We start from the raw sequence: 26,015 nt of genomic DNA, 5'->3' as shown, positions 1-26,015 counted from the left end.
GAACTGCAGGAAAGCGGCATCTTGGATCTTGGAATTCCGCATGCGGTAGAGGCTGCCGCGCGCCACACCTGGGGCAGCGCCCTGGGATTCCGCGCCCCCCGCCGCCGGGGGAGCGCCCTTCGGCGGCCGGGCCCAGGCTCGGCGGGCGGCGGGTCCCTGCGGCGCGGCCCTGGGCTCGCGCCGACGGAGGGTTCGGCCGCCGAGGCTGCAGCCCTCGACCTTGACGCGCCTGCGGGCCCCGCTCCCGACCCGCGCGGGGCCCTAGAGCGCCGAGGTCCGGCCTCGGGGACCGCCCCCGCGCCCCGGCCCCCGCCCCCGCCCCGCGCCCCGGCCCCCGCCCGGCGCCCCGGCCCCGCGCGCGGCGGCGGGGCTGGCGCTCGGGCACGGCGGCGGCTCGCCCCCGGCACGCGGCAGCTCGCGCCCGCGCTCGGGCGGGGAACGCGCGGGGCGGGCGGGAGAGGGCGCAGCGCGGCGCGGCCGGCGGGCGGCGGGCGGCCCTGCGGAGCGGCGGCGGCGGCGGCGGCGGCGGCATGGGCGCGGGCACGGGCAGGGCCAGCGGGCGCCCGGCTCCCCGCCCGGCCCGGCCCGCTCCCGGCGCGCGGCCGCCGCAGCCCCCGCGGCCCGCGGGAAGGCGGTCCCCTGGCCCGGCGCAACTTGCCTCGGACGCTCGGTGAGGAGAGGCGGCGGCGGCGGCGGCGGCGGCGGCGGCGGGGGCGGCGGGGGCGGCTGGCGGGGGCGGCGGCGGCGGCTGGCGGGGGCGCGCGCCGGGCCCGGCCGGCGGGAGCGGGAGGCGTGCGGGCGCCCTGCGCGATGCCTCGGGCCGGCGGTCCCCGCGCGCCGCGCCCCGCCGCGCTGCCCCGCAGCCTGTCCCGCCTGCGCGAGTGCCCGGGCCGCTCCCGCGTCGTGCTGGCGCTCGGGGCCACGCAGATGGCGCTCGGATGCCTCATCGTGGCCGTCAGCTTCGCGGCGCTGGCGCTCACCACCTCGGCCCGCGTCCGCCACTCCTGCCCCTTCTGGGCCGGCTTCTCGGTGAGTGTCTGCGGCCCGGCGGGGCCGGCCCGGGGGCGCCAAGTTCGGGGCGCGGACGCCCGGGGCCGAGCTGCGGCGGCGCGGGGTGCAGTTCGGAAACTCCGCGCTGGGTAACTCCGGGGACCTGACTCACCGCTCCCGGGGCAGCGCATTCCCTTTCCTGCGGCGCCCATCCCCGACTCGACTTTTCTTGGAGGGAACCGCAGCCCGGGCACAGCCCTCGGCCGAGCCGGCAGCCGCCGGAGGGACCCCGCGGTGAAGGGCGCGCGGCGGGCGCGCGTGCGGGGTGGAGTGTGCGCCCTGGGGACCCGCCGCTCTCCGCGGCTGGACTCGGGGCGGCCCCGGCCCGGGGGAGGGAGGGAGGGAGGGTGCGCGCGTCTCGCCTCGGCGGGGGCCGGCCCGAGGGGCGGGGGCGCGGGCGCGGGAGCGAGACCAGCCGGCGAGACCCTCCAGCCCCCTGCGGCCGGCGGCGGACTTGGCGTTTCCCGCGCGCGTCTGGGACGCGGAGCCCTGTGGGCGGCGGGCGCGGGCGGGCGAGCCGGGGCCCCGTCCACACTCGGGTGCGACCCCTCCCTAGAGAGACCAGGGACTCACGGACCCCGCAGGAGACGCCACCGCGAGGTCTCCGCCCTAAGGAACCGACCGTCCCCGAGAGGGAATGGCCGGGCGGCGGTGCGTGGAGGCCTCTTTATATCCTTCTGATGAAAGTTGTGTTTTCCTTATATTGATAGAGAGTGGACATATGGAAACGGAAAAAAATACACGCAGAGGACACATTTATAAAGAGAAGCGCTTGTTCTGAGAACTCTTGACATCTGTAACTACATTTGGTTTGCGGTGCCGAAGTACATCTTATGGGCTTAAACTGTAAACTCAGTATGTTTTAATTCCATCTCCAGAAATCCAAACTAAGCCTTTGTAATGCATGTTTGCTGTTTGCTCTCGGATGTTGAAATTTAACAATTCTGCCCAGCGTTGCTGGTTCGCGTTGCAGTTCCTTTATAACGGCCTCTGTGCTTCAAGCCCATTGCAAGGCTTTTGAAATGAGATCGGAGTGAAACCGACTTTGATCCTTACAGGTGCGGTCCTTCACCCGGATAGGGGTGTTCATTTTCAAAGCTTGTTTCAGACCTCGGGTGAGGCTTGGAGAGCTGATTAGGAACCACAGTGTGTGTGTGGCCACAGCTCAGGGTGTTTAAATCCGAGAGAGGACGTTGGAGGCAGAAACCGGGGAGCCATGATTCAAATGGACCACTATATATAGTTTTCACACATCTGTTGCTCAGTTTTTAGCATTATTTAATATGCGTTATTTTCACGTCGTCTGTTTTGTGGGCACTGATGTTTATGTCTGCTGGAACCAGCCTACAGGTGGCAGACTGGTAAATTAGCCTCACTTCCTGGCTCCTCCCTGAGCCTCCCTTTGTCCCATTTAGACTTAGCTATGATTTTGGTACTCCCAGAGGGCATTGAAAAACAGCTGCCTTTTAATAATAAACCTAAAAGGGAAAACATGACCTGGACATGGTAGAAAAACTATGTGAAAAGTGTGCATTCACTCCATTTTAGTTTGAAGGGGTAAATTGTAATACAATAATTCTGCGTTCGTTTCCAGTGTTATTCCTTTCGACAGGTATAACCTATTCGTTTTACCTTTCCCCGATTCAGAGTAATTCTGCAAATGTCTGCTCTGTGCGGGCATTCTTCTACGCTCCGGGGACAGCAATGAACACAGCAAGCTCTGCTTACTTTTTTTTAGATTTTAAGGTAACTTCTCTATCTCCTACTCTACCCCTTTACATCCACTTTCTCACCGCCTTGTTTTCTTTCTTCAAACTTAATCTGCCACAAGCACCTTTAAAGTTCTCTTAATACGGTATATGCCAAATTTCACATCTTGTCTCTGCTGTTGGCAGAAATAGTGGCTGTTTCCAGTTGGGACAGGTGTGCATGTTAGCCTGGCTGTGAGTGGTAACATTGGCCCCTTACCCTATGTATGCCTGTCCTTTGAGGCCCGGAAACTGCCCTGCAAGGATATTTTTCATTTAAGGATAGTGACTAGGGTGTCTGGCTTTATTCTGAAGTCTGCCCTGTGGGGTAGCACTCTAGCTCCTCTGCATCTTCTGGAATGAAATGTGAGGGCTCTGTAGCAATCTCTAGATTTCCATGCCTTCTCTGTGGTTTGTACATGGGGAAGAATCCCTGTAAAAATGACTTGCCTCTATTTAAGAGAAAATAGTACATACAAAAAAGAGCTCACATTTTTTGAGCACGGACTGTGTGCCAGACATTAAGCTGAGTGTTTGATATGGTGTGATAGCACATTTCATCTGTGGTCATTGGTGTTCACACTCTTGTGCAGATCCTTCCACTTGAATTTGGACGGGGCTTCCAACGACTTGCCTTAGCCAATAGAGTCCTGACGACAGAGGCAGTCTCAGGGCTGGGCCTAAGCCCTAAGAAGTCTTGGCTGCTTCTGCAGGATACACTGAGATGGAGAGGGAGTAACTAACCTGCTGTATTTAGGGTTTTCCAGAGAAAGAACCAGTAGCTTGCTCATTCATCCAGTCCTCATTCCCTTGAGGAACAGGCCGATGTGGAAGCCGAGAAATCCCATGATCTTGCCATCTGTGAGCTGGAAGACCAAGGAAATTGGTGGTGTGATTCAGTCTGAAGGCAAAAGGCCAGGAACCAGGGGGCCAGTGGCGTAATTCTCGGTGGGAGTCTGAAAGTCTGAGAACCAGGAGTCCTGGTATCTAGAGGCAGGAGAAGACAGATGTCCCAGCTCACTGAGAGGGTGTGAATTCACCCTGCCTCCTTGCCCTCATATTTTATTCAGGCCCTCAAAGGATTGGGTGATGCAAGCCCTCCTTGGTGAGGGCAGCCTTCTTTACTCAGCTTACTGATTCAAATGCTAATCTCTTCCAGAGAAACCACCCCAGACACCCCCAGAAACCATGTTTTAACAGCTATCTGGGCATCCTCTAGTCCAATCAAGTGGATATATAAGATATAGAAAGTGGATATATGAGATTAATGTGTCCACTTCACTGCGTCCATGCCTGCAAAGGTGAAGATTCCAGAAAAATTTGGAGAGGCTTTGCATTCAGAAAGGCTATGTGAGGTTCAGGGAAGTATCTTGGCAAAGTTGGAGACAGGTGGGGGTGGGGTGGGCAGCAGGTCTGGCAAGAGGGAGCAGATGTTGCTATTTCAGCCATCTATGGACCACCTTCAAATGGTGTTCCTGCCCCAGGTCCTTGCCACCCAGCTGGGTGTTGGGAGGTGGGTCATCTCCCTCTGTGGTTGAATGCCTGGCCCATTTAGAGAGATGATGATCGGCGCGAACAGTTTAGGAGACTCATGGAGCTAGGTCTTGAATAGCTGTCCTTCAGCAGAGCAGCTTCATTATGTTTCTTTGAAAATTTTGTAAGGCCCAGGACATCAGAGACAAATTCACATTGTGAATTCTCTACTTTATCAGTGACACACATTGATAAGGATGGAGTCATTGGGAGCCAACTGTGTGGCTGTTATGTATGTATGTATGTATGTATGTGTATTTTGTTTTTCTGTGAAAGCAATGCTGTTGAATTTTTTTTCATACTTTGAAAGCAATATATACTTTTTGCAATAACTGAAACATAGAAGTGTAACAAAGGAAAAATGATAACAATGCCTCCTTCTATCCCAATTCTGGGCCACCAGGGAGCCTGTATTACCAGTGTTGGGTAATGGGATCCTTTTATGCTTTCCTTTACAATCACAAAAACATTAGAATTTATGCATATGTGTGGAATATGTTTCTTTTAAAAAAATTTACAAAAAGATTATGCCACATCCCATGCTCTGTGACTTTTTAAGTTTAGTATCTAATAAATATTCCCAGCCATAACCCATTATTTATGATTCCCATTATTTGTAATGACTACATTAGAGTCCATAGTATGAATTATTATAATTTATTCAGTTATTCTCCTGTTGGGAATATTCTGATTTTATCAGTTCTCTGCCTTTACAAATATTGCTGCTTATCTAATCTTAGGTGCCAGGACTTTTTTTGTTTTGTTTTGATTTTTTTTTTTTTTTTTTTTTTGAGCATAAATTCCCTGAAGTGGAATTGCTGGTCAGAGGGTATTCAAATTTAGAATTTTGTCGGATATTGCTAGATTGATTTCCTCAGAAGATTGTAGTCATGCCCATCCACAGAAGCATTTCATCAGTGTGCCCTTTTGCCACCTTCTTACCAGCACAGGATGTTAGCAATCCTTAACGTTTTTATTCACTGGATGGGAGAAATAAGATATTTCCTTGTTTTCATTTGATCTGCATTTCCCTGGTTACTTTATTATATGTTGCAAATATTTTCCTGCAATATCTTCACTTCTCATTTGCCTTAAATTTTTGGTGTCTTTTGCCATGTAGAGAATTTAAGGACTTCTTATGTAGTCAAATCTGTTCTTTTTCTCTTTTACAGTTTCTGGGTTCTTTTCTCAGAGTTTCGTGTGTGTGGGGTGTCCTCATTACAGACATCACACAAATATTCTTTTAAACTTCCTTCTAATGTTTTCATTTTATCTTTTAATATTCAAATTTTATTTTATCCAGAATTGATTTTTCTTTTGCTATGGAAAAAGGCCCTAACTTTATTTGCTTTCGGACAAATTTCCTGTGTGGTTCTGTTTTGGGCCTCTCTTCAGTTTTACTCTCTTAATTGTCTATGGCGGAGCCAAGACCAAATTATTTTGATTCTCGTAATCTCATGGTGAGGTTCATTATCTGGTAAGGCACACCTCTCCGCGCTCTGCTTTTTCCCAAGTGCCTTGGCTGCTCTTCCATATGAACTTTAAAATATCTTTATCTACTTGTTCTTTACCTTAGGATGTCATTATTTCACATCTGTTCCTGAAGAGCATTTTCACTAGATACAGAATTCTGGGTTGGCAGTGCTTTCCTTTCAGCCTTGAAAAATATTCCAATTCCAGCCATCCTTCATGTTTCCTGATAGAAATCCACAGTGATTTCAATTGTTATTGTCATAGGAGGTGGTGTACATTTTCTCCTGTCCTCTCCCTTCTGCCATTAGACTTATCCGGTGAGTTAATATATTTACTGTCTTTTCACTTAAAAGGATCCCATTTGGTTCTTCTTCGTATCTCCTATTTCCCCCCGCCCCCCCTTGCTTTTTGTAGTTTTTCCTTTAATTCCAAAATAGTAACCTTTACTTACTGGAACATTTTTATTATCATTCCTTTACAGGCTTTTTGTTGGAGAATTCCAGAAACTATAATTGTTTTCCCCTGGAAGTTGACATTTTCCTGAGTCTTTGCATGCTGAATAATTTGGGGTTGTCTTTTAGACATATTGAATATTACGTTGTGAGTCTCTGGATACTATTTTGAATCCTGAGGAGAATGTTGATGTTTCTGTCTTAGTAGGCTATCAGTCCTCTTGAGTTTAGATCACAACTTCTGACCAGCCTACTGTGGATGGTGGTTCTGATGTCAGTTCAGTTTCCAAAGTCTCTATAATCCTAATCAGAGTTGTCTTGTACATGTGCCACCCAATGACCAATCTGGCTCTTGGTGATCTATCCTGTGGGTCTGTTCCCAAAGTTTGTGTTTTCTGTTTAGGGTTGGTAGTATGTATACATGTGCACCTTGGGGATGAGCCATGAATCCATAAATTAATTTTAGGAATCTCTTTCCCTGGCTCCTCCCTCTCTGGGACTTGGTTGGTTTGTTTCCCTGGAGCTTCCCTTATCTAGTCCTCTAAGAGGGCTAGGGCTTTACCTTGCTTTGCTACATACTTCCTGTGTGGCCATTTGGGTAGGGCCCATGCAGGACGAGAACAGATGGAGAGTCAGCGACAGCACTCTGCCCGGCCTTCTTGGGACCAAGCTTCTGCAATCAGAGAGGACTAACCCTTGTCTGTTCCTGTCGGGGCTCTGGTATTGCTTGGGGCTGAGGTTTGAGAGAAAGAAGAGAAAGACATCCAACGAGAAAAACGATGGGGATTGCCTTACTCTCTTTGGCACTGGGAAGCCTATTTCCAAATCCTTAAGCCAGAACTAGAGTGCTTCTGGACTCTTTTTGTCTGCATCCATGCTCAATTTTGGGTCTTAAGCTGTGTTGAGTTTTGGCTGGGGGACACTGTAGAGAGAAAAATGATAAAACTACTGCCAATTTGGTGGTACTTTGAATTATATTGTTCTTCCTCAGTCTAACTGCTGATTTACTTTTCAGAGTTTTCAAGCTGTTTATTCTGTGCCTTCTATTAGGTCATAGCTGCAATCAGTGGGAGACACAGGGTAATGTATGCTTGCTTCCTTTACCTGGAACTGGAACCACAATGTTTTTATTTTTAATATACTCAATATGTGAGTCAAACATCCAATAATCAGAGAGTTGGCCTTTAAATATAAGTCCACAGACATGTAGTTTTGAACTTGCAACAACTCTGAGAATATTGTACCTATGAGTTTAGTAGAAAATGAGCTTCAGAAGACTATAAAATGATTGAAGATTTTAATAAATTCTAGGGATGAACCCTGACTGTATTTAACTATAAAACAAAAATGTGACAATAGGAGGACAAATTAATACATAAATGTTATGCACTCTGATTATATAGAATTATACAGCTAAAAAAAATAAATGGCAGGAGATGAGGAGAGAGTAAGGGGAAAGTAGAATGAACTCCTTGGCACATTGGTTAAATTAGCTAGGAATAAAAAGTGTCTCTTGAAGCTGACAAAGCAATGGGGAAGTTAAGATTATTTAAGACTATAAAGATTAATACCAAACTAATACTAGGGACTTAGATTGATGGTTCAAGAAGAGCAAGAGAGGGAAGAAGAAGCATTTACTAGCTACTTGCATTATTTCTCATAGTAGTGAGGTGATAATACCCAAAAGGTTACCAAGGGGGTTTTACAAGGTACTCATAGAAAAGTAGTAACTAGAATCCAGATCCTTCCTGCATACCTAAAGAAATGCAGAGAGAGAGAGCAAGGAAGCAGAGACTGCAGCCCACATACTAAAAGATAAAAGACTTTGTGTATGAGTGTAGGTGTTTTAAGCGTAAGGTTAAAAATCTGCCAGAGCTGATGCCAAATATGTATAGACTGTATTAATATACGTAAAGGATCTTAATTAGCCTAGTTAAAAAACTTTTTCAGGTTTACTAACAAAGCAAGATCCAGAGATAGGCCTAAAAATAAAAAAAGCTGGAAAGGCTAAAAATAAAAAAGACTGGAAAAGATATACCAGGCAACTTCAAATAAAGAGAAAGCAGGTGGATGGACGAGATGGAATTCATATATTGCTGCTTGTTCATGATATAATAAAATGCTGTCTTCATTATTTGCTTCTCCTGATTAACATTTTTTAAAAAAATATTTTATTTATTTATTCATGAGAGACACACACAGAGAGAGAGAGAGACAGAGACAGAGACAGAGACACAGGCAGAGGGAGAAGTAGGCTCCATGCAGGGAGTCCGATATGGGACTCGATCTAGGGACTCCAGGATTACACCCTGGGCGGAAGGTGGCACCAAACCTCTGAGCCACCCAGGGATCCCCTGATTAACATTTTTTTTATAAAGATTTTATTTATTTATTCATAGAGACAGAGAGAGAAAGAGAGAGAGAGGCAGAGACACAGGCAGGGGGAGAAGCAGGCACCATACAGAGAGCCCGATGTGGGACTCAATCCGGGGTCTCCAGGATCACGCCCTGGGCTGCAGGCCCCACTAAACTGCTGCGCCACTGGGGCTGCCCCCCTGATTAACATTTTAATAGTTCTTACTACTCCTCTATGGAGAAACTACTTATTTCTCTTATTTAGAAATTTTTTTACCTTCTTTTTAAGTAACTTTGAGCTTTCCATGTCTATTCATTTCACCTATAAATAATTTTGTTTCTTTACATTCAGTATTCTTCATGTTTCAGTATTTTCTATAGCTTATTTCTTTTACATACTACATGATTGAAACCTTAATAATGTCAAAGGATAGTGTGAAAGGAAACATTCATGTCTTGTTTTTGATTTTAGTGGGAATGGCTTTAATTTCATTACTTCGAGCCAGTGTTTGCCTTTATTTCTTAGTAGATAGGTAATTTTGATTACTTAGATTTTGCTGCAATTTCAGACGTGGAGAAGTTACAAGAAAGGTCCAAAGATTCCCATACCCTTATGCAAGGGTGTGTCAATAACTGACCAATAATTAACTTTTTTTTTCCTCATTAGCTTTATCGTTTCCAGACCCCCAAACTTCCAGTTGACCCACTGATCTGTCAGTAATGCATCTAGCTACATATTGTTTTCTGAATCACTTTGCCAAGTACATTGCAGACCTTGTGTCCCTTTGCCCCTATATACTTCAGTGTATATTTCCTTGTAAGGGCGTGACATAAACATGGGGCAGTAATAAAAGTCAGGAAATTAACATCAACACAACACTGTTATCTATGGTCCATATTCGGATTTTGCCAATTGTCCCCAAAATGTTCCATATAAATATTCCTCCCTGCCTGCTCTCCAGTCTAGTATTCAAGTTAGGAATTAAAAGTCATACTTAAGTAGTTTATTTCTGTTTAGAATTCTTATAAAGGATGACTGCTGAATTTTTCAGATGTTTTCAGTTGTATATTCATACAATCCCTTGGTTTTTCTCCTTTAATGATTGATTGATACACTGAGGTATGTTGATAGATTTTCTAACATTGAATTATCCTTGGATTTCTGGAATAAACCTTATCACTTATTCTGTTAACATAGTGTTGGAATACATGTGCTGACATATTAAGATGTTTGTTTCTGTAATCATATATAAAGTTGGCCTAGAGTTCATGCATATACAGTAGCATACACTATATTTAGTTTTCTTAAGTTGTGCTGACTTTGTAAAATAACTTGGTGAGCTTTCCATATGTTTCTGTGGATTAGTATGAGAAAAATCTATTCTTTATAAGTCAGCTCATCTATAAAGTCTAGAAAGTGCCTATTTTAAGTAATTTATTCTTTTTTTCTAAGAAGTAGATTCTTAATGACCATTAATTATCTTACATATTAGTCTGTTCAAGTTGTCTTCTTCAGCAAATTTTGGCTTTTGTTTTTATTTATTTTTTTCTACTTAAAAATTGTCACTTGCTACGTATTATAATCATTCCTAGTTATTAATTTCCACTTTTACATTACTTCCACTTATACATTCCTTCCCTGTTTTGTTTTATTTTCTTAGTATGGTAGACTTGTACTGACAAATGCATACTTGACATATGCATTTTTTTTAAATAATAAAAGCAATCACAGTTAAAATTTTGTTGAGTATAGGTATATTTGTAGCACATCGATTTCAATATAGAGTTCTCCCACTTACATTGATTTGTAGATGTTTATAATTTTAGTTTTATTTTTTTCTTTGATCCTGGGATGCTGTGAAAGAATTTTTCTTAATTAGTAGATAGTCTTTTTTGAGAGGTGGAGTTTGGGTGTCATTGTTACTGATTTCTTATTTTACCTAATGAGAGTCAATGTAGCTTGCAAAGTTTCCATTTGTAACTTAGCAGTTTTTAAAATCATCAGTAGTACATTGTTAATTTTTTCAGAGTTAAATCGTGTTTGTGTGTGTGAGAGAGAGAGAGATGTTACAGTGTTTGACAGGTATGTTTAAGTCATCCCTCCTGTTTTATGTTTTACATTTTTGTATTTCTAGCACTCTGTTTATGTTTTTTACCTTTATGGTATTCTATGTGTGTTTATGACTGTGCCTTATTTATTGATGATATCTTTTGTCATAATATAGTATACATCTTTGTTCTGTTCTGAACTTTAGGTATTGGATTCCACTTTATCTGATATTAGTATCACCACGCCTGCCTTTTAAAAAAAATTTACAGCAACCTTAGAGATTTTCATTGTCCTTGTAATTTTTGTAGATTTTCATTGTCCTTGTAACCTTTTCTCAATTGAGGCACATAATTATCAGTTTCTTTGCTTATCGTTGCTTCGTATATCCTGTCACTTCCTTGTGGTTTAAATTTCTTTCTTTCTTTCTTTTTTTTTAAGACTTTTTATTTATTTGACAGACAAAGAGAGAGAGTACAAGCAAAGGGAGGGGCAGACACAGACTCCCTGTTGAGCAGAGAGCCTGACATGGGACAAGACTCAATCCCAGGACCCCGAGATCATAACCCAAGCCCAAGGCAGATGCTTAACCGACTGAGCCACCCAGGCGCCTCTTAAATTTCTTCTGTAGTCAAAGATGTCTTTATCATTCTTTCAGTAAGGGTTTGCAAATGCCTATTTGTCTGAAAAAATTCTGTTTCACTCTGTCTCTTCAAAGATTGTTGATCTGGGTGTAGAATTCTAAGTTGATGGTTATTTTTCCTCAATATTTTGAGGATATCTTCTGGCCTTTGGTTTTGTAGAAAATCTGCTCTTAGCCTGCTTGTAAGAAATCTGCCTTTTCCTGGTTGCTTTAAAAGTTATCTTCTTGGTCAAAAAAAAAAAAAAAAAAGTTATCTTCTTGGGATACTATGGGTGGCTCAGCAGTTGAGTGTCTGCCTTTGGCTCAGATGGTGATCCCGGGGTCCTGGGATCAAGTCCTGCATTGGGCTCCTCACAGGAAGCCTGCTTCTCTCTCTGCCTATGTTTCTGCCTCTTTCTCTGTGTCTCTCATGAATAAATAAGTAAAATCTTTTTTTTTTTTTTTTTAAGTTATCTTCCTGACTTGGTGGTCTGCACTTTCAGCAAATGTGGATTTATGGCATGAGTCCTGTTTGGGAGTTAACCCATTTGAGTCAAAGGATTGATCATGTCTTCCCATATGTATCTTAGACTTCCTACTATCCTGCTGGTCTTATTTCCTCTTGTTCAGATCTTCTAACTCTGTCTTTGTGTGCCACAGTCTGAATAACGTCCTTATGTTTCTTCCATTTCATGAGCTGTTTCTTTTCAGTTATTGAACCTGTCCTGTGGAGTTTCTGATCTTGGTGACAGTATTTTTTATTTTTAAAGGTTCCATTTTCTAAATCTGCCTTTTCTTCTATCATAGTACTTTATCCTTTTCTTGAGGTCTTGATTCTCTCTTTTATGTCTTTAAGAAATAAAAGCAAAAATGGTTTATAGACCTTGACATTTGGTGTTTCCCTTACTGGAAGTTCTTTGTACTACTCCTGCATGTTGTCTGCTCATGGGTGGGTGATCTGGTTTCCCTGTATATTTTGTATTAGGGTATTTTAGTGAGGAGAGGGGTTGAACACATCTTTAGTGGCCTTCTGCTGTGGAATCCTCATGTAGTCAAATGAGCGTTCATTGCTTGGGAGAGGCTTTGCAAAAGTTTTTTTTTTGTGTGTGTGTGCAAAACTTTTGTTAGGTGCCAGATATCACCATCTGGGACCAAATTTTCTGTTAATTTATTTGCTTGAGAGTTTCCACATAATATGCATGCCAGAAACTTATTGAATGTTCATTCTTTGAAGGTGGTTGCTTTATGCTTTGATTTCTGTTCTGTCTCTGCTTACCTCTGTGGACCAGAGATCCTGATTTTCCTTCCAGCTTGGACACTAGCTAAGCCCCTGGCCATCATAGCTGCCACTCCCCAACCTCTACCTCAGTTGCTCTCAATAGGGAACATTTTGTTGTTGTCTGTTCAGTCCTTCTTGCTGTCTGAGCTGGGAAAGTCTTTGTGTCAGTTGAGGCTGCTATCTTGCTTGAATTGGAAGCCAGTCTCTCTCTCTCTCTCTCTTTTTTTTTTAATTAATTAATTTATTTTTTATTTTTACTTTTTAGGAAGCCAGTCTCTTTAAAACTTGTTTTATGTGTCACTTGCAAATGGGATGTAGCTGGACTTTGATTTTGAATCCGACCTGTAAATCCTTACAGGTTTGATACAGGGAATTCACAGCATTCCCATGTATTGAGATAGGTGATAGATTTAGTTTTAATTCTTTTGATTTAATTTATTATTACTATATATTGTCATTTTCTGTTTTTCCTCTTCCTTTTGCTGGCCCGATCAAGTTGATTTTTAAAAAATATTTCTTTTTAAAAAAGACTTGTTTATTAGAGAGAGAGAGAGAGAGAGAGAGAGAAAACAAGAGTGAGGGGAGGGGCAGGCGGAGAGAGAATCCTTAAACATACTCCCTGCTGAGCCCATGTGGAGCCTGATGTGAGGCTCCATTCCAAGGCCCTGAGATCATGACTTGAGCAGAAATCAAGAGTTGGATGGTTAACCAACTAAGCCACCCAGACGCCCCATAAAAATATTTCTTTTTGGAAATCATAAAATATACATAACATAAAATTTACCATCTTAGCCATTTTTAAGTATATTCTTCTGTGACGTTAAGAAAATTCACATTATGGTGCAATGATTATCACTATTCTTCAGAGCTTTTGCTCAACTGAAACTCTGCATTCATTAAATGCTCCCCCAGCCCCTGGCAACCACCTTTCTGCTTTTCTGTCTCCATGAATTTGGCTATTCTAGGTGCCTCATGTAAGTGGAATCATGTGATACTTGTCTTTTTTCTGACTGGCTTATTCTACTCAGCATGATGTCTATAAGGCTTATCCATGTGACAGAATTTACTTTCTTTTAAGGCTGCATAATATTTCATTGTATGTATGTACTACATTCTGTTTATCAATTCACCCTTCAGTGGACACCTGGGTTACTTCCACTTCTTGGCTATGGAATAATGCCGTGTACGTGGCTGTATAGATATCTGTTCTTAAGTTGATTTTTATTCCATTCTCCACTTTCTTCTCTATTTCATTTTGGACAATCTGTTTCAATTTGAATTTTCTTTCTTTTTCTTAAAGATTTATTTATTTTAGAGAGAGGGAGAGAGAGGGAGCATTGGGGGAGGGGCAGAGGAAGAGGGAGAGAGAAAATCTTAAGCAGACTCCCCACTGAGCATGGAGCCTGATGTGGGGTTCCATCTCACAACCATGAGCTCATGACCTGAGCAGAAACCAAGAATCAGATGTTTAACCAGTTGAGCCACCCAGATGCCTTTTCCTTTCCTTTCTTTTTAAAAATATTTAATTAATTTATTTAAGTAATATCTACACCCATTGTGGAGCTCAAACTCATAACCTTGAGATCAAGAGTCACATGCTCTACTGACTGAGCCAACCAAGTGCCCATCAATCTGAATGTTTTTAAAAGATTGGTTTATTTATTTTAGAGAGAGAGGGGTGGGGTGGGGCAGAGTGAGAGGGAGAGAGAAACTCAGAGTCCCTGCTGAGCATTAAGCCTGATGTGGGCCTTGATCTCACGACCATGAGATCATGACTTGACCTGAAACCGAGAGTTGGCTGCTTCACCAACTGTGCCACCTAGGTGCCCCCAATGTGAATTTTCTAATAGTGCACCAAATAAAATGATTGATGCAATCACTATCCTTTTCATTCAAGCCAAATGGTTTTTCACCCCTTCCCACCCCTCTGTTCCACCAGCTCCTACCTCCTGCCCAGTAGCCCCTCAGGAAAAATCTCTGGAACCTTTCTCTGTCTCTGGTTCAATTTGGAAGGCTAGTTCAAAAGGAAATGGATTTTGGACATTATATAGTACATATACTCTTTGTGAGGGAGAATAGTTTTTTGCTTCATACTTCAGTCTTTTATTGGGGAATTTTGAATTTGAATCTTGAAAAGGTCAACAAATAACTGTATTCTATGGTTTTATTGAAGAGTAAAGAAAATGTAATAAAGCCCACTATGATTTCTTAGACTACTTGATATTGTTGCCATATTTGTTGATGAGTTCAAATCGTGTGTGTGAGGTACTTGGCCCTCACAGAGCTGGGTGGTAGGGTGACCGCAACAGAAGGAGAGATTTTTTTAAAATTTATTTTTTATTTTTTAAATTTTTTTAGAAGGAGAGATGTTGATAGACACAACGAAAGCTACACAGGGCTTCCTCTCGGCCTCCAGCACCCTGCCCTCCTTGGTTCTCCACAGGCACCTGCTGCTGAGAACATTGCCTAGTGAAGGGAGGACCCCCTCAGTCCTTGGAGAAAGCATTTTGCCTTTCTTATGTATGTGTAATGGCTCCTGTTAGCTTTTCTGGAGGCTCTGTAGGAGTGCCTGTCTGTGTGCCTGCCTGGGGTAGCCCTGGGCCCTTGCTTTGAGACACCAGCTATGATTTTTAGTGAAGGCCTGATTTTTAGCTGTCTACCCCCATCCCGCCATCCCCACCATGCCTCGGTTCAGGCAATCCAAATTCTATTTCTGCATTTAGGCATTTTAACAGACTTGATATTGATATCATGTTTTGGAATTATAGTTTCAATTTATAATCATGGTCTGCTTTTATCTCCTCTACATCTGTTGATGAAAACATTGTATTTTATTTAATGGGTGCAGCATAGTGAAGTGGATGGTGATTTAAGGAGCCTACAGGAATTGAGGATACTGGCATTTTGGGGGAGGGGGTTGTTCAGTCAGGTATTCAGGGCATGGCAAATGTCAACAAGTGACTTCTTTTGTATCAGCAGCTACTAGAGCTTGTGACTGAATTATCTACCACTGAGGCAGTTTAATTGTTCTAAAATAAGTCCTTAAGATCTAAGCACATTCTTTTACAGAGAAAGTAGAGAACAGTTGAAATTCATGAAAAGGTAAATTTTTTTTGAAAAATATTGAAGTTATCTAATTATAAGTGGTATTGGCTTCTCCTCCATGATGAGAAATTATAGATAATGCCTTTGATAGTGAACTTGGATGGTGATTTGATTTTATTTTTTAAAGATTTTATTTATTTACTCATGAAAGACAGAGAGAGAGGCAGAGACACAGGCAGAGGGAGAAGCAGGCTAAATCCCGGAAGCCGGATGCGGGACTCGATTCCAGGTCTCCAGGATCATGCCCTGGGCTGAAGGCAGGTGCTAAACCGCTGAGCCACCCGGGCTGCCCAAGGATGGTGATTTTAAAATAGAGATTTGGAACCCTCAGCAAAATTTGAAAGGACTATGATAATGACACCTACTTAACATGTTAATAAGCTACTTAGCCACAAAGAGCATATGCTCATCAGAATCACCTGATTTAAGAAAAAAAATACTTTTTATTCTCCCCCATTTATACCCCACACAGAGTTCTTTGCAAGTATTCACAAAGGGATGGATACTCACTACCTTTTTAGAAACTAGTGTTAGAGCCAGTCGCAGAGAAAGACAAAGAAACACAGCATCTGCTTTTCACTTGTCAAGTTGTCAGATTCAGCATCAGTATCCCAGTGTCCTCTCTCCGTGCCTGCCACTGCCTTTTGGTGCCATGAGAAGGGGGTGAGGCTCAGTGCCCACTCTTTTTTCTTAAAAGGAAATAGCACCTAGGAAGTGTTAGTGGATTAATGGAGCTTTAGGTCTGTGTACCTGGTGGTAGATAGCTTCTTCCAAGATTGATTTTCTTTTTTGAAAAAAGAGGGTATAGAAATATGTACACACACACACGTATATGTATATAGTCCATGATATTTTATTTTTGTTATATAATGAATAATTAAAAAAACACACACACACACACAAAACAAAGAGCCAGGAACCCCTTGAGCAAGGCACTGCCTAGGGACTGGAAGAGTCATACCAGAGGCAGTCACTTGTATTCCAGATGGCAACTGTCAGGTGAGGGGAATGGAGTCAGAGTTTAGGGGAAAGAGAAACAATGTTTCTGGGTGGAGAAACAGCCCTGGCAGTGCCTGTTCTCTTGAAAGCAGGGGCTGGCCAGTGTTTAGACATAGCTATGTTATATGGTGGTGCTGGTGATTATGATGGTGATGTCAAAAGTAGTAGCTGTTTAATATTGTAGAAATTAAAATTCAGATAGCATGGAAGGATACAGACTGAAATGCAAAAAATCCATCCCACAGCTCCTGCATTCCCCATTCCTCAAAGTTAAATATTCTCAGTCTTTCTTTTGTTATTTCTTTGGGGGCAGGTACACCGTTGTCTTCCTATCCAAAGTCCCTGAAGAGAGGTCTGATGCTCATTTTCTTTGATTGGCAGCTTAGCCAGTTTTTCCCCTTCTGGGACATTCTAGGGTCTCTGTTCTTGGGTGTTCTGATAGCCTGCGGTATTTAGTGAAGGGTCTTAGCCATTCAAGGTGTCCCTTCTTTAATGCTGGAAATCCTGTTCTTTGATTATTTCTGCATCTTGGAGTGAGTTTGTTTGTTTATGTATGTATGTATGTATGTATTTTTCTGTGCTGCTTTTAGGGAACTCCTGTTCACTGGCTGTTTGACCTGTGTTGATCTTACAGGCTCCTCAGCTTGGCTTCCCTATTTTAGATGCCTTTGCCTTTTGCTTTGTCATCTGGGCGATTTCTTCAGCTTTAGCGTCTGGATCATCTATGGAAATTTTCAAAAGTAATTGCAGCCATGACACGGGGCTGGACAATTTAAAGGGTCCCAGAGACCGCCGGGTGTACTTGGGTAAGGCTTTAATGAGGGAGAATACATGGCAGCAGGAGAAAAAACACAAGCATGTATCAGAGAGCCCTGGGCCACCCTGGGGGCAGCTCCCAGCCAGGATCCTTCCTCTGTGGCACAGGATGCGAGCTTTGCCTGAATTGTGAACTGTCACGATATTTGACAGTCTTAGCCCAAAGTGCACCTTTTCTACCCTTTCTGGTCATGTAGCCAAAGCCAGGCTACACAGCCAGATTCAAAAGAGAAATATCTAGAGAAGCCAAAGGCAAACTATCCCTCCATCTGAACATGTTCTGTAAACATCTGATGAGTTGGAGCGGTTGCCCGGGTCAGTTTCGGACCCAGCAGAAGTCAGTGTTAATTGCTAGTTGGTACATTTCCTTCCGGTTTGGCTAACTGCCTGCACCTGTGGTCCCAAGTCTCTGGAGACTAGCCTAGCTTGCAACCGACTGGGTGAGACTCTGTACCTACCTGGCAATCGTTATTAAAACTGTGATGAGCTCTTTCGTATTTTCAGCTGATTCTTCTTAGCATTTGTCTTCCTTTCCGCTTGCATTACCTTTTCATTTCTACCTGAGGGTACTCATTGGAATCAAGTAAAATAAGTTTTCTTCTTATCTTTGAGTTCTCTTTGCTCTAGGGTTACATTAGTCTGTTATTCTTTGTAAATCTGCCTGTTGTGCATTGGATTTTCCTTATTGGTGTGGTGGTTCCTGGCTGTCCTTTGGTGTTCATGTTATAAGGAACATGCAAGTTGATTAAAGAGGTGCTTGGCATGTTTTCCTCATATAGCATTCTTTTGGTTTCCACCTGTCAACATACCCCAGCTGTAAGTGCTGGGGTGAGGGCAAGGGGGTCTGAGGGCGTGACATCCATCTGCAGTTTTGCAGCAGTCTTTAGTTACCTGCTTTAGATAGCATTTCTTGTTTTTCCTCTTGGGACCTGTGTTCTGGGGGCTCATCGATACAGATTAGCTTCTCTCTCTAAAGCCTTCTGTCCTGGATCCATGGATCTGAGACCCTTCCTCTGGTTCCTCTGACAGTAACTAATCTTAGCTTCTCTTCCCATTACTTTTAATGGTCTTCTTTCTCTCCTCTTCCACCCAAACTAAGCACATTGGCAGGAGAACCCCAGAGGAGCAGTTCACATAGTCTGAGACTGGATAGTGGAGTCAAAGTCCTGCTGGCTCTCCTTGAGTCCTGCCCCAATTTTCCAAGGTGTGTTCCATACCTCTCTTCCTACCACTTGGTATAAACTTTCTGGACTTCACTTGAGTTATTGCAAGAATGATGGTTTTGAGAATTTAAATTGCCCCCCCCCCCGTTTTTTTAATTTCCTGTAAATCATGTTACCCTACAGCTCTTCCATGCATTAATTCAAGGACATCCAATTGCTTTGGGGGTGTAACAGGCACCCTCCCTAGAACAAAGCACTGCATTACTCAACTTTGAGTCTCAACACTTTCATGAATCTCTAGAGAGGTTATGGTTGTAAAAACCACACTTTGTTCCAAGTGAAGAGTTGCTCTAAATTTCAGTAACCTTCTTTTTTACACTGAGAACAAAATTTAAAGGTGAGGAAATTCTTTGACCTTCATGCTCCATGTTGGTGGACAGAGGGCATAATGGAAGGGAAGTTCCCATCCAGTAGGAAGCAGGAAGGAAGAGGAGGTAGAAAGCCCTCTGGGGCTGGAAGGAAGAGCTTGCAGGAGTTGGAGTTCCCAAGGAGAAGCTTCTTGGGTCCCTGAGAAGGGCCATGACATGATAGCACCCCATTCCACTTGGTAGAAGCCAGATGGGTGAGTGAGAACGTGACCACTCAGGCTAGTGGTCCTCTTACCCTCCGTATCCTCTAGCCTGGTGCAGGAACCATAGGTAGCACTTATGAGAAAGAGGAAAGGAAATGCCTACATCAGGGATTTGTGGGGCAGATGGTCTATGTTGCACCTATTCAACTCTGCCATTATACCATGAAAGCAGCCCTAGACAATTCATAAGTGAATGGGCATAGCTGTGTTCTAACAAAAATTTGATCACAGAAACAAAGCAGACCAGATGTGGCCCAAGGGCCATAGTTTTCTGACCTCTGGTCTAGAGAGTTAGGCCTGAGATTTCCCACAACTTGTGTGTGGAATAAAGATGTCTGGAAGTTTCCGTGTAGATGTGAGTGAGAGATGTTGAATGGAGCTAGGAGAGAGAGTCAGGGTGCCTTGATGGTGTTGGCAAAGATACTCTTTTAGTTGAAGCTGTAGGATAGACCATCCTTGGCTGAGGCCTGTGAAGCCCAGTACCAGGACCCTCAGCATCACCCAAAACTAAGGTGAGGTGGGGGCAGAGGAAGTGAAGGACAATGTCATGCTCCCTGGGAGTGATCACATCACATTGCTGTGTGAGGTACACCTCTGCAGGGGACACACCGAGGGCAGAGCTGACACCAAAGGATGGGGCAGGGGCACAATGAATTCTTTCACAGGGGGGTCATTCCTTGGCTCAGACTCCTTTCTCGCCACACCAGTGGGTACTCCTGTAACTCACAGTTCTTCACATTTGAGATAGTCACCTCCCTCCTTCCCAAACACCCCACCCCAGAGAAGCTAAGATTAGTTTCTGTCTGCACTTGGACATGTCATAAGCACTTCAAATTCAGGATGTCCCAACCCCAAATTCCTTGTCTTCTGCACATATGTTTCTTCTCCTCTCTTCTCACCCATTTCCTCAAACCAGTTAACCAAGCATCTTGGTGGTCAGAGTCCTGTTGATTTTTCTGCTTACTATATGTATCTCTTTTTTAAAAAAAATTTTTTTTAAATTTATGATAGTCACACAGAGAGAGAGAGAGAGAGGCAGAGACACAGGCAGAGGGAGAAGCAGGCTCCATGCACTGGGAGCCCGACGTGGGATTCGATCCCGGGTCTCCAGGATCACGCCCTGGGCCAAAGGCAGGTGCCAAACCGCTGCGCCACCCAGGGATCCCACTATATGTATCTCTTACCCAGAATATTTCTGTAGCACCCTAACTGGCTTCTCCACTTGTACTTTGGTTTCCCCTGGTGTCTCCTTCACACATTGGCCAGAGTTATCTTTAAAAGTGCGAATCTGTAATGTCATATTGAGTTCCAGGATGGTGGATTAGGCAATTTGGACCAATCCAACTATTCACAATGAGAAAAGCTAAATATGTCAAATGTGTGAGGCCATTGTGGATGGCCAACAGATGGTCCCCCAAAGATGTCCATGTCCCAATCTCTGGAGCTTATGAATGTGTGCCTGACGTGGTAAAAGAGGCTTTGTAGGTGTGATTAAGATAAGGGGCTTGAGATGAGGACTTTCTCCTGGATCATCTGGATGGACCTAATGTAATCGCAGAGATCCTTACCAGGGGAAGAAGGAAGTCTGAGTCAGTGTGAAGAGATGTGATGCTGGAAGCAAGTCATTGGAGTGATCATGTGGGAGATGACATGACGGCCACAAGCCAAGGAATGCCAGCAGCCTCTGAAAGCTGGAAAAGGGGAGGAAATGGAGTCTCTTCTCAAGCCTCCAGAAGGAACAAGGACAGCCGACCCCTTGACTTAGCTCAGTGAGAGTGATTTTGCATTTCTGACCTCCAGATCTGCAAGATCAGACACTTGTGTTGGCTGTCAGCCACTGAGTTTGTGGGAACTTGTTACAATAGCAGCAGGAAGTGAATACAGTGGAGAAGTCTGGAGGGGATGGGAGTAGCTGGAGAAACAAAGAAATGAAGGTTGTTTACCTTCTGATGATGTGAGGATGAGGAGCTGCACAGAAAGCCGGGCTCCAGCCAGATGGAATACAGGTCTGTTCAGTAGAATGGAATAGGTGCCAGTTTCTAGTTCTGAGGACCCCTTCTCAGATGAGTGCTGGTAGAACGGGTCCTGCTGTGCCTGCACCATCTAAACTGTACTTGGAACAGTCTCAAGAGCTAACCTGTTGAACACTTGCCTTTTTTTTTTTTTTTTTTTTGCCAGATGCTATCCTATAGGTTTTACACGTTAGCTCATTTCCACCTTGCAGCAATCTCACCTTGCAGCAATTACTGAGGAGTAAATGCTCTTTTCCCCTTTTGCAGATTGGAGATGCCCTAAGAAGCTCCACCTGGGGGTAAGGTTGGGTGGGATGTGTGCAGAAGATGGAAATGGGGGTGGTTGGAGAGGTTGGTCTTGTACTGGACGGGAAAGGGCAAGTAGCAAGCCTGGGTCCTGGGGAGTTGGTGCTGGTCCCATGGGCCTACCTGTATTATCTCCCATGGCATGGTCACAAGTTGGCATGGATTGAGTGTGTCTGGAGATCCATGTTGCTTCACCCATTCTCCCTGGAGGATCCGGATGTCTGGGTGGGAGCAGCAGATGCCAGGCATGGGAAAGAGCAGAGCCATTCTTGTGGGGTGGCTTTAGCAGGCTGCTGAGCAGAGAGAACGGTAATCACACCTGCTGTGCTCTGCACACTCCCTACAATCCCTCTTCCCTCTCCTTCACTCCTCTTGCAAGAAGCCTCGGCACCCACCTCCACCTTTCGGGGATGGGGGAGTTTACTCGGGCCTGTCATCACCTGGCACAAGTGGGTGTTCAAGAAACATTAGTGGTGACCTCTCTGGGACTTAATTTTTATCATTTCTGGAAAGTGGGGCTCAAATCTGAGTTCTGTTTCAAATTGGACAATGCTATGGACAAGGGAAAATACAGAAAGTCGTTATTTTACGCATTCAAACGATCCCAGTGTATAATAGCATAACATTCAACATTCTAAAATAAACAAAAGCAATGGGCACAGGTTTCTAGGCATCAGGGCTGGGCCATGATTTCTGGGTTCTCAGGTAAGGGGGATGCAGTAGGAATTTGGTGGTTCAGGTTGGAGTTGAGGAGGAAATGGGCTGTTCTCATGGTCCAAGCACTAGGAACTAGGTTACTACATGTATATTTACATCGCAGATCCTGTAATTGAATTGTGATTTAATCCCTTTGAGCCCCCAGTGAGTGCTACCCACTGTCTGTCAAGGTGAACGTTAAGTGGTTGTGGATGTAATGTAGTCCTGCCAGCCTTTCCTGTTCTGTATATCATATGGAGACCCTGGATTCTGAGGGGCAGCTTTATTCCACCCAAAGTCTCTTGAATGAGCTCTCTTAATTACCTAGATGCAGGCATGGGGGTGCCTTTGGGGCAATGGGAGAGGGGCCGGTGGTGGGAATTGTGTGTCTGCATTGATGTTCTGCTCCTTGTGACCCTTGACTATGAAGCTGGTTGCTGGGAGTGGGGTAGATAAGCTTGTATGTTGCTCTGGGCTTTTATTTTTATTTTATTTTATTTTATTTTATTTTATTTTATTTTATTTTATTTTATTTTTTTATTTATTTTTTTAAAAGATTTTATTTATTTATTCATGAGAGACACAGAGAGAGAGAGGCAGAGGGAGAAGCAAGCTCCCTGTGGGGAATCTGATGCGGGACTCAATCCCAGGACCCTGGGATCACAACCTGAGCCAAAGGCAGATGCTCGACCACTGAGTGGCCCAGGCATCCCCCAATTTTTTTTTTTTTAATTTAAAAACCATGGGGTTAGTTTTTGAAAATACAGAGACTACCAAAAGAGAAAACACCCCTTCCTGGCAACCTTGATTCTTTCTTTGGAGCGGACCTGTCACAGCCCAGAGAACCCCTGTGGGCGTTTATCAGACAAAAAGGAAACTTGTATAGGAGCTTGTTGGAAAAAGTGATTCAGAAAGCTACAAAAGGAGAAGTCACAGTCTTCCTGCTATCCCCAGAGGTATCCCTGAGCAAAGAGTATTTCTTTCAGACCCAGGGTGAGTCAGAAGGAGAGATGCTGTGTGTACTGTTCTGATTCTGATTATTGTCCTGTATCTTGTGGCTCTTTGTGTATACGGCTCCTCTGCTTTTTCTAAAAATTTCACCGTGCTCTATTGAATGAGTACAACCTAATTTATTTAATAGGCTCCTATTGATCCCACACCGTGATAATTTTATTTCTGTGAAAACATACTTGATAATATAACCTGGTTTGAGGAAGAATCTTCATAGGCTATTACCTGCCAACAAATTTCTAGGTCGAAGGATGCCTGCATTTTATGTTGACGTAGATTTTGTGAATTGCCCCAAAATAGGCAGCACGGTTTGCAAACCTGGCATCAGTAAGTGAGAAAGCCTCAAACCCGTTAGTGGGCTCTGTTCCATCATTATGTTCTTGGAGAGGTCTGTGCTGACCACCCTATTTTAAGAGAGTTTTCCTACTCTGTTATCTCAATTTTTGTTTTCCTTCAAAGCACCCAATATGACCTGAAATTAAATTTGTTGTCTGTCTCACTAAAATCTGAACTCCTTAAAGATAAGAGTTTTGGTATCTGTAAAGCCTGGCCTGCAATGGACCTGTAGGCATTCATTTTACACTTATTAAATTAATTAATGAATGGGCTTTGATTTGTTATCTTTTAAAATGTGAAAGGGCTGCTTCCTCTTCATCCTTTTTTTTTCCTTTTCACAAAATTTACTTGCATACTCTTACTGCATAATAAGTGATCCTCAAAGCAGCCGAAGAGAGGTATTTTATTTTTTTAAAGATTTTATTTATTTATTCATGAGAGACACAGAGAGAGAGAGGCCGAGACACAGGCAGAGGGAGAAGCAGGCTCCATGCAGGGAGCCTGACATGGGACTCCATCCGGGGTCTCCGGGATCATACCCTGGGCTGCAGGTGGCGCTAAATCGCAGCGCCACCAGGGCTGCCTGAGGTATTTTATTTTGCTCATGAGTTTTTCAGTGTGGAAGTTGGACAGGCTCTGCAGGGTGATTCTTAGCACATGCAATTCTGTCAAATGTCAGCGGGGGCTGGAGTCATCTGAAGGCTCTAGTGGGCTGAATGTGCTTACTCACGTGCTGGCAGTTATTCCTGGCTGGCAGCTAGTAGCTCAGCCACGGGGCCTACCTGTGGCCTTTTCAGCCTCATGGTCTCGGGGTGGTTGCACTTCCTACATTATGGCTACTCCCTTCAGAATAAGTGTCCCAAGAGCACCAGGTGGAAGCTGGTGGCTTTTTCTAGCCTAGTCTCAGAAATTCCATGATATCATTCTCGCTCCACTCTGTAGGTTGAAGCAGTCATGAACCTGCTGCATTCAAGGGGGGAGGGACATAAATCCTGAGTTTCGATGAGAGGGGAGGGCACGTCACACTATAAAAAGCATATGGGATGGGCGATATTATAGGGGTTGTCATCAGAAAACATAAACTGCCACACCTAGTAACTGTCACATGTTTGTTTTTTTTCAGATTTACTATTGGTATCATTTTGTCAAGTGCCAGAACAAGTCCCACATGCTTCATATTTCATTCCATTCCATTCCATTCCATTATTTTAAAAGATTTATTTATTTGAGAGAGAGAGAATGCATGCACAAGTGGGAGGGGCAGAGGGAGAGGGAAAGAGAGAATCTCAAGTGGACTCCACACTGAGCACAGAGCCTGATGTGGAGCTTAATCTCAGGATCCTGAGGTCATGACCTGAGCTGAAACCAAGAGTCTAGTGCTTAACCAACTGAACCATCCAGGTGCCCCTTCTTGGTATTTTAAATAGGTTTGCAGAGGATTTATAAATTAATTTAGGGAGAATTAAAAACTTTACGGTATTGGATCTTCCTATACAAGGACATGGTATAATTTTACTTTTTTTGTGTGTGTCCTGTGGGAGAGCTGTCATGTTCTTTTCTTTTTTGGGGGTGGGGGTGGGTTTTATTTATTTATTCATGAGATACACACAGAGAGAGGCAGAGACACAGGCACAGGGAGAAGCAGGCTCCCTGCAAGGGAGCCTGATGTGGGTCTCGATCCTGGGACTCCAGGATCATGCCCTGGGCCGAAGGCAGGTGCTCAACCACTGAGCCACACAGGTGTCCCTGTCATGTTCTTTTCATAGAGGTTCAGCCCACATCTGCTTATGTCAATTCCCCACTGCCCCATTCTTTCCCGGTGTTATTGCGAATGTGCTCTTTTCAGTTGGTGTTTTCTGTTTTTGTTTATAGGAAGAGAAGATACTTTTAAATTTTGTAAGTTGCCAACTTGCTAAATATTTCTAATAGTTTTTAAAATTGGATGCTCTTGTACTTTCTGGGTATGTCCTGTCATTTGCCAATAACACAAATTTTGTGTCATTTGCACTTGTTGATATCACAGATATATTGGGTCCTAATTTTATCACCCCAGATGGTTTATCTTTTTTTTTAAAGATTATTTATTTATTCATGACAGAGAGAGAGAGAGGGGGGGGGGGGGCAGAGACATAGGCAGAGGGAGAAGCAGGCTCCATGCTGGGAATCTGAAGTGGGACTCCATCCCAAGTCTTTAGGATCACACCCTCGGCCAAAGACGGTGCTAAACCACTGGGCCACCGGGGCTGCCCATGGTTTATCTTTTTAAGTGCATTTTTCCTGTTTATCTTTTTATTTACTTATTTATTTATTTTGTTAATCTGGGTGTGTCTGTGTGGTGTTTCCCTTCTTGTACGTTGAATTGTTTAGAGTCCACGTTTAGT

General features: G+C 44.1%; 1 protein-coding gene across 2 annotated transcripts in view; it reads left to right on the top strand.

The window, feature by feature from the left end:
• Positions 1-810: 810 nt before the first annotated feature.
• ENTREP2 (endosomal transmembrane epsin interactor 2) overlaps positions 811-26,015 on the top strand; it is a 452,783-nt gene continuing 427,578 nt past the window's right edge. For both annotated transcript variants that reach the window (XM_035714280.2, XM_049108392.1), the window contains exon 1: positions 811-1,029. In XM_035714280.2, coding sequence (XP_035570173.1) covers positions 811-1,029 — 219 coding nt within the window. The remainder of the gene's footprint in view (positions 1,030-26,015) is intronic.

This window comes from Canis lupus, chromosome 3 (assembly GCF_003254725.2).
Source record: "Canis lupus dingo isolate Sandy chromosome 3, ASM325472v2, whole genome shotgun sequence".
Taxonomy (NCBI): domain Eukaryota; kingdom Metazoa; phylum Chordata; class Mammalia; order Carnivora; family Canidae; genus Canis; species Canis lupus.
Note: the sequence above shows the minus strand (reverse complement) of the source record. Positions and strands in the feature narration are given on the sequence as shown.